Source organism: Melanostigma gelatinosum, assembly GCF_949748355.1.
Source record: "Melanostigma gelatinosum genome assembly, chromosome: 17".
Taxonomy (NCBI): Eukaryota; Metazoa; Chordata; class Actinopteri; order Perciformes; family Zoarcidae; genus Melanostigma; species Melanostigma gelatinosum.
The window spans coordinates 13711210-13723543 of record NC_136650.1 but is presented as its reverse complement, the minus strand read 5'-3'; the positions used below and the strand labels follow the sequence as shown (position 1 = coordinate 13723543).

General features: G+C 42.0%; 1 protein-coding gene across 3 annotated transcripts in view; it reads left to right on the top strand.

Moving 5' to 3' along the window:
• The window catches only part of elmo1 (engulfment and cell motility 1 (ced-12 homolog, C. elegans)), a 103001-nt gene that overhangs the window by 23898 nt on the left and 66769 nt on the right, over positions 1 to 12334 (top strand). For all 3 annotated transcript variants that reach the window (XM_079287544.1, XM_079287543.1, XM_079287542.1), the window contains exons 2-6: positions 4476 to 4648; positions 10446 to 10486; positions 10673 to 10745; positions 10846 to 10896; positions 11007 to 11176. In XM_079287544.1, coding sequence (XP_079143670.1) covers positions 4571 to 4648; positions 10446 to 10486; positions 10673 to 10745; positions 10846 to 10896; positions 11007 to 11176 — 413 coding nt within the window. In that variant the 5' untranslated portion in view covers positions 4476 to 4570. The remainder of the gene's footprint in view (positions 1 to 4475; positions 4649 to 10445; positions 10487 to 10672; positions 10746 to 10845; positions 10897 to 11006; positions 11177 to 12334) is intronic.

Sequence of the window (12334 nt, the reverse complement as noted above, 5' to 3'; positions counted from 1 at the left end):
TATTCTTCCCTCATCTTTATCTATCGCTCTTCTATCATCTTTTTTCTTCACTTGCTCCGTTTGCTCTTTTTCCTCTCCTCATCTGCCTTTGTATTTTATCCTCTTGTATTTATTCAGTTTATCTAAAGTTTATATCGTCTTTGTCTGCCGTTCTTTACTTTCTATTATTTCTCAGTCCTTCCCTCCCTCTCTCTCTCCCTCCCTCTGCCGACGCTGTGACCCTCACATTGCATGAATTATTGAGGTGAAACCCGGCACTCTTCTGCTGCCCAACAAATCACAAGCCTTCTCTCTTTCTCCGGTTCCTCTCCTCTTACCCACTCTCCCCTCTTTATTGATGGTTTTGTTCCTCAGTTTTGACCTCGGGCACCAGATCGGATCACAGGGTAACATGAGATTCAGTTTTTTTACACTCTTTTGGAGCTAATCCCGAGGATTTATGGCGCTGTAACCCAACCGCACATGCCTCTCTGGTTACGGCAGGTGGGCGATTGCTTGAAGGCAGATTAGCTTCACACATACACACTCACAGATTACAATACCTTGCTGCGCTGCAGCCCAGTCAGAGCGGTGTGACGGTTTTGGCAGCATGGTGTTTCATGACATTAGTGCAATTAAACGATGGAAGGAATGAAAAAAGAGATTGTAGAGTCTGTTTAATGTTTTTAACTGTCTGATATATGTTTTGTGGTCATTCTGCAAAAAAGAAATCTGTTCTGAGGAGAAATAGACTTGGCAGGAAATAGAGAAACGTCAGACGTGGTCGACCAAATGAATGAATCAACGGTGGGGGAGAGGAGAGGAAGGAAGCGGCCTCAGGTCCTGAAAGTGTTCTTCTGTAAATACAAAAGTTGGAGTGAGCTCTGTGTCCCGTTAGCCCGTTTAAACCTCTGGCAGAGCGAAGAATAAACACACACTCACTCAACTGAAGCTGGTTGCAGTAAATCAGCTGCTGTTACGATGAGCTCTGACAGCAGCCAGCTCGATAACCAGGTTTCATTTACACTGTAAGGAGGTCGCCATTAGATGCCAGAGCGACAGATTGGGATTTGATACACGGCCCCCCAGGCTGTAGTAAACACTCGTGATGACATGTATAGAATATATGAGACACACACACACACACACACACCTGTGTGAAACCTTGTTGTTCCCCGGAGCAGTGTGTGTGTGTGTGTGTGTGTGTGTCCAATCAATAAGCCTCAAGGACGTCCATCTCTGAGTCATCTGTAGTTCTCGGAAGATGATGACGACAAGGTGCTCGGAGCGCGCGCACACACACACACACACACACACACACACTTGCTGTTGTTGCTGGAGAACCAAAGTGAATCCTCAGAAGAAAAGCCTTATTTTTCCCACAAAGTTCACACAAACAAAAAAGCTTCCCACTCTTGTGAAGTATAATTGTAGTTTGGCTAATCTAACCTGTGTTTGTTTAAACCTCTCTGACCAATTTCTGCTCATGTTTCTTGTCAAGTTGGACCTTTGGCGCCACATTATCGGGCCTCAGAAATTGACTTTGTGACGTCAAAATTGGTGTCAATTTTAGCAGTGCCGATGGCCAAAACTACGAAAAATGACAAATTGTCTTTTTAGGTTTGCTTGTTTTTGGAGTTGAAAAGAGTCACATAAGGGTCACAGAACTGTAAAATCACCGTGCTTGTCGTCTTAATTGAGCATGCCGGTGTGCTAACATTTACTACAAAACACCAAAACACGAAGTGCAGCTGAGGCTAACGAGGACGTCACTAGTTTAGCAGGTATAATTCATCGTCGATCTCAATCTCACAACAATCCGTCCATAAATATAACTGGTGAAACATTTCATTCAAAACCACAAAATGTGAACCTCATGGGGGTTGAAAAGTTGAAAAGCCGGAGGATCAAGGGACCAAAATGTTTGCAATTCATCCTGAGGGGAACATAAATATCTGTACAAGATATCATAGCAATCCATCCTATAGCTGTTGAGATATTTCAGACGGACCAGCAGACCGACGTTGAAATCAGTCTGTCTCAAGAGTGTCAGTTTTCTAGCTTCAACTGACTGCCTCTCCGTGTCTTCACTCAGTATTGAGAAGGAGGATAATCTGCATAGATGACTAACGTGCTGTTCTCTGTAGAATATAACTGTATGAATCACCCATTCACACATTCTCTGCATATATAGAGTAAGGCTCGTCTTTAGAGCCTTTTTCTGCTCTGACACAGATCAACAGGATGCTGCTGCTGATGTAGTTAAATCAAGTAGTCCATCAAGTGTATGTTCAGTTCAAGTTCACATCGCTCTGCCTCCGTGTTTTCTTTCTAAGTTGCTCTCTCCACATCTTATTCACCAACTTGCTTTTTCAACAATGGTGACCAGAAGTGGTTTTTTTTCTCTGCATAAGGTTGCAGAGGAGAGGAAACGGAGAGATGCACACAGCTGCACTGAGCATTAGTAGTTAAGAAAAGATACAAAACCACTCTAATCCTCAATGAACACACTTGGTCGTATTTCAATGGTTGAAGACTCGATGGAGTGGAGTGAGTCATATTTGAGGAGTTGTGACAAACGTGACTTGAGTACGACACGCGCTTTGGAAAAAAAGATGCAGCCGCATCTCCAGCTATTGATGCAGCGGCTGCCATGGCAACGGGCCCTTGAATAAAGGCTGTGTGGATCATTATGGGATGACTCACACACAAGGCCAGTCTCATTACGTAAACACTCTTTAAGTTAATACATGCTCATCAAACACACACAGACATGCACACAAGAACTGTTTTGGTCAGTGTTGTGTGCACACGCATATCAACACTCACTATTCAGCCCGTGTGCATGCACGCATATCAACACTCGCACTATTCTGCTCATTCATCTTCTCCCAGGAATTACCCTGAGCCATCAGGGAACGAGATTAAATATGAAAACGGGCTTCTAAACCAGGAACTAGGATGATCCGGGTTTTCTAGACAGGCCGGGAAGGTAAATTATTGATGGCTTCCTCAGTCGGGGGTTTTATTAGACACCCCAGGGGGGGGGGGCCCGCAAAGCACACCATGTGGCTTTACCCAGCTCCCCCTGTGGGGCTTGGAGTGGCTGTGATTTGGCAGTTTTTCCACCATGGAGCTTCTGACTGGCTTATTTTAGAAAGCCAAAGTACAGATTCAGAGTCTGTTTGTGTATTTCAGTTGCGTTTTGACTCGTGAAAGACATGTCGGCCTTTACTTCTTGTCTCGTACGTGTGGCTCAGTGGAAAATGAATGTCCAACATAAGCTCTTAACTCGCCTTACGATCTGTCCCTCCTTGTCCACCCTCCATCCATTTCCTTTGAATCCTGTTTTTAAATTGCCTGGCATCTCTGCAATATGTTAACATTCACAGATATATTGGTTCAGCCACAGAAGACGCAAATGTTTTCACAGGCTGTTTGGTGCTGACCTTCATGTGTTAAATTGGAGGAATACTCCTACAAGCAGAGGAAGAATCTCTGCACTATAAGCTGCTTTACACGCTGTTTCTTTGCTGCATCATCACAGAGCTGTTTCATCTCTACAACTGCAGGGACGCTTGCACCTTTATTCCTGTTGAAATATCTAAAAGGAGTCGCCTACTTTTAGCCTGGAAAGGTGGTTTGTGTCTTTCTGTTGTGTTTAAATGACTGAACTGAGAACACAGTGAAACAAAGAAGATCTTATTAAAAAATAACTTTTCTATTCACTCACCTGCTGTGACCTCATGAGCAGTTAAACTTTGAGTGGAATTAAGCTGTCCCACCAGCACGTCTTAATGTTCTTTGTGTCAACAACTGCAAATTAAATAGGGTGCCGCTTGGAAAAAGAATCTCCTCAGAGGACAGATAAAAAAAATCTGTTTGTCTGCTTTAGTTTGTAACATGGTGTTAGACGAGAAAATCATTTTCAAATGCACATTTTAACTGGTATTTGGAGGAATTTGCATGGACAAACAGGAGAGTGTGTTCTAGTTGTGGGCTGATGACGAAGGATGGCAGGTAATGTGTGCTGTGTGCTTTCTATACGAGCACTGACGATAGACCTTCATACATTGCAGCTGGGAAGCCTGACCTCAGGTGGTGATGGTAATATGAGGAGTCGATGTTTGAACTTTTTCAGTGTGGGCACAAATATCAGTAAACTAGTGTCAGTGGATAAATTGACTCATTTCCTCTAAACCCTTAAATGTTGCGTGAAAGTGAATTATTGGTTGGAGTTGTTCAGTAGCTTCTCCTGCCAATGTGAATTTACCAACCGCACTGTCCTCACGTCGCATGTGTTTTTCAACAATGCCCCCCTCGACCTTTCTCCATAATCATTTCGGACTCTAATAAGTAAGCAAATAACTCTAATAACTAGACCAAGTTCTTGACTAATGTGCCTCGTTATCTCTGTTTCCCTCTCTTTTCATTCCCATCCACCTCCGTCTTCCTCCGTCTCTTTTTCCATCCTCTCCTTCTCTCTGGTCCTGCAGGTTTGGATGAGCTGCCACCAGAAGTAGTGACAGAGGGGTGAGGCCGCGAGACCCACACCACCCAACTCTCCCCCCTTCCCCTCCCTCTGTCAGCCATGCCGCCGCCGGCAGACACCGTCAAGGTGGCCATTGAGTGGCCGGGAGCCTTCCCCAAGCTCATGGAGATAGACCAGGTAGGTGTCTGAGCACCAAAAAAAAAGACTTATCGGCACACTTTACTGTCCTTTAAATCCACAGAGATCACATTTAGAAGACAAACCCGAGCAAACCTTCTGTCTTTGTGACACTCGCCGTGAACAAAGTGCATGTTTTGTCTGAACACATTATTTGTACAGTAATCCGCTGTTGTGGGTACAGTGGAAGTAGTTAAAGTGTGTGTGGGGGGGTGTGTGTGTACTGCATGTCTTGAAGGGGTAGGCGGATGTGATCAGGGCATCACCCATCTTTGTTTGTTCCTAAGAATTATACTTATTACCAAAAGGATGTGCCTTAATGACAGAGGTTTAAGAGGCAACACAGCCGCGGCTTTGACAAGACTATGAAGACATTACATTGAATGTGATGGTTGAGGCTCTGTAATCCACTATATATATATATATAACTCATGTTTAATCACCAGTTCATGTCTTCAGGTGCTCATCTAATATATATATATATATATATATATAAAGTGTAACTTTATTTTGTTAAGTAAACCTTTTTTAAATGAAGCTACTGCCTACGAAGATTCATTACGCGTCGAGCTTATTGCCAAACCCAGACTAACAGTAGTGGTAATGTGGACTATTGGACGGAGAGAAGATTGCCGCTACATCCCACATTACACATTAAATTGACAGAGGGAAGATCTAATCAACAAGTAGTGCATAAAATATAAATTGTAAAAGTAAGTAGGCTGCGCCTGTTTATATATATATCTATCATAATGATGCATGTTTAATCACCAGTTCATGTCTTCAGGTGCTCATCTAATTTTCTAGTTGTAGCTGCCAGTTGTGAACATTATCTCACCCTAAAACTGTAGAGTTTTAGTGTAGATTGCAGGCCCAAATTGAATTGTGTTCTACTTAACAGTGCCATAAACTGAACCTAGAGCAGAATTGAAAATTAATTTGGCACTGGATTTGGATTTGATGAATAAAAAATGAAAAAAACTCTGATTTGCAGAATGTGGTTACTGTAAATCACAGGCAAAATGGTGGACGTTAACATTTTCAGCAATACCAGTGATATTTTTGACGATACTGATGTAATCTCTGGTGATAAAATCATGATGCTGATCGCTCGATCAGCATCAGCAACAAACTGCTGAAATATGAATCCTCGGGTGAAGCCCTCGCTGTAGAGATCACCGGCGTCTAACAAACAGCTGATGAGATTCGAATGAAATAATTCGCCCAAACAATACCTACCTCATGTGGGGGGGTGACATGTTCACCGTTACCTTGTTTGATTACTCATACAGTGTGTAAAATATATTCTCTGTGTGGCTCACAGATGGGCTAATGATTGTATGGGCTGTGAGTCACCCTGGCAACTGGAGCCACGATTACCCTTCTCAATGGACGAACCGCTGAATGAAACATTGAACTGCGGAGTACATGCGCTTCTGGGTTTGCCATGAGGTCCTTAAGGCACTCAAGTGTAAATTTAGGGATGTAGTTTTTAATGACCCGTTATCAGCAGGGTGCTGCAGTCTGAATTTCCTTCGTTTTGCTCAGCCACCTCTCCTCCTCCTCCTCCTCCTCCGCTTTTCTCTTATCTCTTTCTCTTGTTCCTCCTATCTGTTGCATCCTCCCTCTTCCTTTGCTTTCTCTCCTTTTCGTTCCCCCTCTCACTCCTCCTCCCCATCTTTTGTTGCAACTGTAATATTTGCGCTTTGCCTCCTCCACCATCAGCCCCCACCTCTTCCACATGCCTCTGCATCTCCTCTGTACAATAGGCCCTGCAGCGGCATATGGCTGTCTGAGTCATGCGATGGGGAGTGGGCTTCATCTGCTCGTGCTGTCTTGAGACCCACAGAAAGTGTGCGCGTGTGGATAGATGTGAATTTGTGTGTATTTATTAAATTAATTTTTTTCCGTGGGTAGACCTCTGCATAAGTGAAATTGTGCGTGGGTGTGTTTGCGTGGCAACACACATACTTGTTACTGTGTGTGTGTGTGTGAGTGTGTGAGAGAGAGATTACACTGTGATTTCAGGATCTCCCCAAATACCGTCAATGCCCCAAAGGCACGACAGTCCGACATTTGTGTTGGCATGCTGGGGAATTGGTACAAGTGCAGAGTTTTGTAATATTGGTTTTTTTTTTTCGTCGGGAACCGGGAGAGGACAAGGTGTTTTATGACTGCAGAAAATAAGTTTTGGAGACGAGCAGGAGAATTTCAGCCAAACTAAAGGGAAACAAAATGTCATGGTGCTTGATAAACTATTGTGTGAGGCAGTACAAAACTAAATGGATCTTAAACCTTTTTTAGAAACAGTGTTGTTGGTTATAGAAACATCTTTGTCGTCGTTAAACCTTGATTAACTGATTTGTTTGGCCGTTCGGGGCAGCGTTAACCAGCCGTAAACTCAATACGCATAACTCCTCAGCTTTTGAGCTGATATACGTGATATACGTGATATACGTGTATGTGTATGTATATACGTGTATGTGTATGTATATACGCGTATGTGTATGTATATACGTATGTATGTGTATGTATATACGTATGTACGTGTATGTATATACGTATATACGTGTATGTATATACGTATATACGTGTATGTATATACGTATATACGTGTATGTATATACGTATATACGTGTATGTATATACGTATATACGTGTATGTATATACGTATATACGTGTATGTATATACGTATATACGTGTATGTATATACGTATATACGTGTATGTATATACGTATATACGTGTATGTATATACGTATATACGTGTATGTATATACGTATATACGTGTATGTATATACGTATATACGTGTATGTATATACGTATATACGTGTATGTATATACGTATATACGTGTATGTATATACGTATATACGTATGTGTATATACGTATGTGTATGTATATACGTATGTATATATACGTATGTGTACATGTATGTATATGTGTGTGTGTGTGTGTACGTATGTATGTATGTATATGTATGTGTATATATGTGTATGTATATATATATATATATATATATATATATTTATGACTTATAGATTGTAAATGTATGAAGCAGTCTTCAGCTGATGAATTAAATGTTCATTTGTGGATATACGCTATAGTGCAAAGAATGTATGTATGTATCTGCAATACATCCTGTAATATCTGTAATATCTGTAGATCTGTAATATATAAGTTGCGTTCTTGCGGCAGTAAATCAGCGGGGCACAGAATGTGTAAGAAACCCAAAATAAGAATGAAGCTATTTAGTTTTTTTTATGGCCTCTGTGGGGACACTTTAGTGTGCACATAATGACTCTAGAACAGCAGCACAGTTAAAATATTTAAGCAGCCGAAAAAGATGCAACAAAATGTGCCCTTGTGTGTAATAACGGTTTAAAAATATCTGTAATGAATGTGCAGACGGTGCTGCCATCAGTCATAGATACGAGCAGCAGAAGTTGACTTGTTGTGTGACCGTGACCGTGGAAAGAAAGAGATGAAGTGTATTTGGTATCTCCCCAGTTAGAAAGCAGAATTGTGTCTGATAACAGGAGCTAAAGAACATCAGTAACTGGGATAGTGGAGGTAATGTGGCTCCTGCATGATGAGCAGGAGCAAAAGATCTAAGATGTGCACCGGTAATGCAGATGTTAGACATGTAAAGGCTTTAAGTACAATTTGTACTTATTACAAGTTCTGAAAAGCTTTCCACATGTGGTAATATATTATTACCTTTTATGTTATTTAAATAGCAACTCATTTAACTATTTTAAATGTATTAGGTTATTAATAATACTATTTTAAAAAACGAAAACCGCTTTGATCATGTATGAGAGAAGGAATTGCTCCAAGCAATGCACAAGTGGTTTAATGTCTTCAAAAATATTGCAAACCGTTGCTATTTCTTTGATGAGTGAGCATATTAATGATCTGCTCATTTAAAAACCTACAGTAGAACTAAGAATAATTTAACATTTGCTGTATGAACCTTGATTCATCAAGTAGTATTCATGTTGTTGTAAAACAAAATAAAAAAAATAGTTTTTTAATGATATGTCTAAAATTCAGTTCCAACATTTGTAATACATTAAAATGTAATAAAGTAGCTTTTTGAACCCCACAGATGCCCTGCTCTAGAGTACTGTTGGACATGCGTGCGTGTTCGGTGTAGTCTGGCAGCGTACTGTAGGTCCCAGAGAGCCCGAGGATGGTATGTGGCGAGCGGGCAGAGATTAAGCTAATACTTCCTGGCGTTATGCACACACACGCGCCTTATATTTGTCGCCTCATCCCTCCATATGCATTTTGCTTGCTCGTCGTTTTCCTCCAATCCCTCTTTCTCTCTGGTCAACAACCACTCTGCTGCTCTCTCTCACTATTATCATCCACTCTCCTCCTCCCTGTGTTTGCTGTTGTTTTCCCTTCGTCTTATTCAGTTTGCCTATTTCTCATTTCTAAAATCTTCTGTTCACATAAAAAGCCCACTCTCTTCTTCTGTCACCTCTCTGCCTTTGTTTCCCTGTCATCTGCTGTATGCCCATCATCCTGCCACCATTATCTTCTCTCTGTACGTCTTCATCACTGCAGCTTTTGCTCTTTGAAGCAGCCCCTCTCTCTCGTTGCTCAGGGTAATCCCCGGTGAAGCAACAACACAATCATTGTGATGGATGAGACATAAGTGTAAACAGGGCTGGTAGAAGGAGCGGTACTAGGGGCAGTACTGTATTCAGAACTTTGACTTTAGTAAGAGTAGCTGTGCTACAATGTGAAAGGGTTGCTTTGTAAAGTTGCGAGAGTCGCAGAGGACAGAATTAAGAAAAACACACAATGGTCAGACTTAGAGGGGTTTACTCTTGAGTACAGATTTCCCAAAATGCAACTGAAAGTAGGTCACAACAGCTGCTTGACTTGCATGATGTGTTGTCCCAGAGATAATATAATACCATAATAATGCAAGTCCTATTAAAAGAACAATGCACTTTTAATATACCTTTTAGAATTTTCAGACATTGGTAGTAGAAGGTTAAAACATGAATAAAATATAGATCTAATATATTGATCCTTATGATGAGGCGGATGCCCTGCTGTTTATTCTGGCAACATGTTTGCTAAAATGTTGGTGACATTGTTATGTAACAAATGGGCATGTAAACACAACGGGCAATGTCGATCACATTAAAATGATCGTGACAGGCCAAACCAAAAGAGCATCAAGGCATTGAGAAGATTTTCACGTTTTATAAATGGGGGAAAAAACGGTGCATAACAGCATTATGTTCCACGAAGTATCAAAACAAGTCTTATTGGTGCCCAACGTTGATTATAATATTACCAAAGTTATCAAAAAAGCTTAAACAGTTACCAGCCTTGCCATAGTTTAATTAATAAAAACACATGCTATTTTAGAAACTGATCATATGTTTTGTATGTAACTATAGCTGCCTTGTCATTATAAAGAAGTACAAAGTGCAGTATTAATATCTAGTATAGATTAGCCAAGACGTTCCTCGAACTTCAGCTTTTCTCGGACAGTACTTGAGTCCAATACTTTCCACCCCTGTGGAGCAGAACATCACAGCTGCTGATCTGGAAGCAGTTTCACATCCAATAATATGAAATGGGTCAGCAGACGTGGTCGGTGATCCCACATCAGCAGTCGGACAGTTAAATACAGGCTCCTGTAGAACAGCCTCTCGGTGTGTCCGTCCTGTTGTTCACAATAATTGCAGCTCAATCTGAGTTGACTCCTATTTTAGGAACTCTGAGTTGGACTGTGGTCTGAATGTAGTTTTGCCTTTCTCCACAGAAAAAGCCTCTCTCAGCCATCATTAAAGAAGTGTGTGAGGGGTGAGTCTGCATTCGCTTTCTCATTTGTCTGCATGCCCTTTGGTTGGAAAATAATTCTCTTCGGGCTTCTTGCAAAAAAAGCCCTCTCTCTCTACCTCCATACTAAAATTATATTAGCTGTATTTCACACAATATGCCCCCCCCCCCCCCTTTAATACCAATTATGCAAGGTTGTTTCTCTTTTAGGTGGTCCTTGGGGAACCATGAAAACTTTGCGCTGCAGATTGCTGATGCCACAAATTTCTACATCACAGAAAAGGTTTGGTTATCTGTTTTTCTACTCCAGGCAGCGGGATCCAAGGTAAAAAAAATAAAAAGTGCTCACTAACTTCTGCTTCTATCTTTGTAAATCTCCACAGAATCGCAATGACATTAAGAATGGATCAATCCTGCGCTTGACCACCTCTCCTGTGAGTTTTATTTCTTTGCAAAATGTCCTTATAACTACAATGCACAGAGAGGAAACTCACGTTTTACTATCCCAAGGCATTTGTTATTTACCTTCTACTTTCCACTTTAGTACCAGACTGCAATCCAGCTCCATGAACGGATCCAGTCGTCCAGCATGGATGCCAAGCTGGAGTCTCTGAAGGACCTGGCCAACGCGTCCAGGGACATCACCTTCGCCCAGGAGTTCATCAACCTGGACGGCATCTCCCTGCTCACTCTGATGGTGGAGAGCGGGACTGAGTAAGTCGACCGTCTCTTTTGTTGGTTTGTGTTTCGTCATCACAGTGTTCTCCTTTGATTTCTCGTTCCTCTTTGTGTGAGGAATGTATTAGGGTGACCAAAGAACAGTACCGGCAGTAGATTAGAGGACTATAGATCTCCAGTGGTTTCCTATACTAAGCTCGTGATTTTTAATTTCACCTGATTTAAGTCGTTTGTGGGTTTTGGCAATGAATGTCTCGCTCTTATTTCTACACAAATCTGAGCTCAGTGAGAATCAAGTTCTTTTTTTTCTTTGTTTTTTAGTTGCGCTGTGTCCTCTGACTGTCCAGTGCCGCTCCTCAAGTCATCTTTTGCAGCAGCTGGCCGTCTGTAGTTGCCTTTAGTGTGGGAAATGACTGCACCGCCGACACACTAGAAATCATTATCGGGCTGTTCATGAAGAAAAACTTGTTTCGATTCTTACATTCACCTTGTGACCTGACACCACCTTGCTGTGGAAATAAATGTCTTTGTTAGTTGTCAAACCAAACAGGAGGAAAATGACAGAGCCTCTCTTCAAATTGTTCGAGGATGCCTATCAACAAAAACTACCGGCATTAGAAAGCGGCGGACAAAAACACAATAAGCCCAACCTCGATCACAATTCTTCCCGTCTCCGTGTAATATCTCTGTGGTTGCACAGTTACATTTTTGAGGAGGGCTAGTTGAGCCTGCAGCGTAGCAACAGAGGCACAACATCCACGGCCAGGCCGTAATCCCGTTACTCACTCTGAAGCTCCAGAAGCTGAAAAAGAGCAGAACTGGCTTGAGAAGAACATGCCCAGGGGTTCCTGTTTGCCTTTACTGACCATGATAGTGACATTACACACACAACAGAGGAGAAGAGAGCTCTGCACTGGTTTCTGACTGTTCAGCAGATCCAACAACTCACCGCGTGTGTGCGTTGGCAGCGGAGGGCTCCGGAGACCGTCTCGACTGGAGGTTAAAGCGAGGACATTTTTCGCTGAGGTGGAATTTCTCAGCCGTGATGCCAGTGGGAAGTGTGTGTGTGTGTGTGTGTGTGTGTTTGCTTGCTCCGGTAGCATGCTGTGTGAGTGCAGTGCCCCACTCGGAGTAATAACCCAGAGGAAAGTGACAGTAGGAGTGCAAACGTGCACGCACACATGCACACAAGCC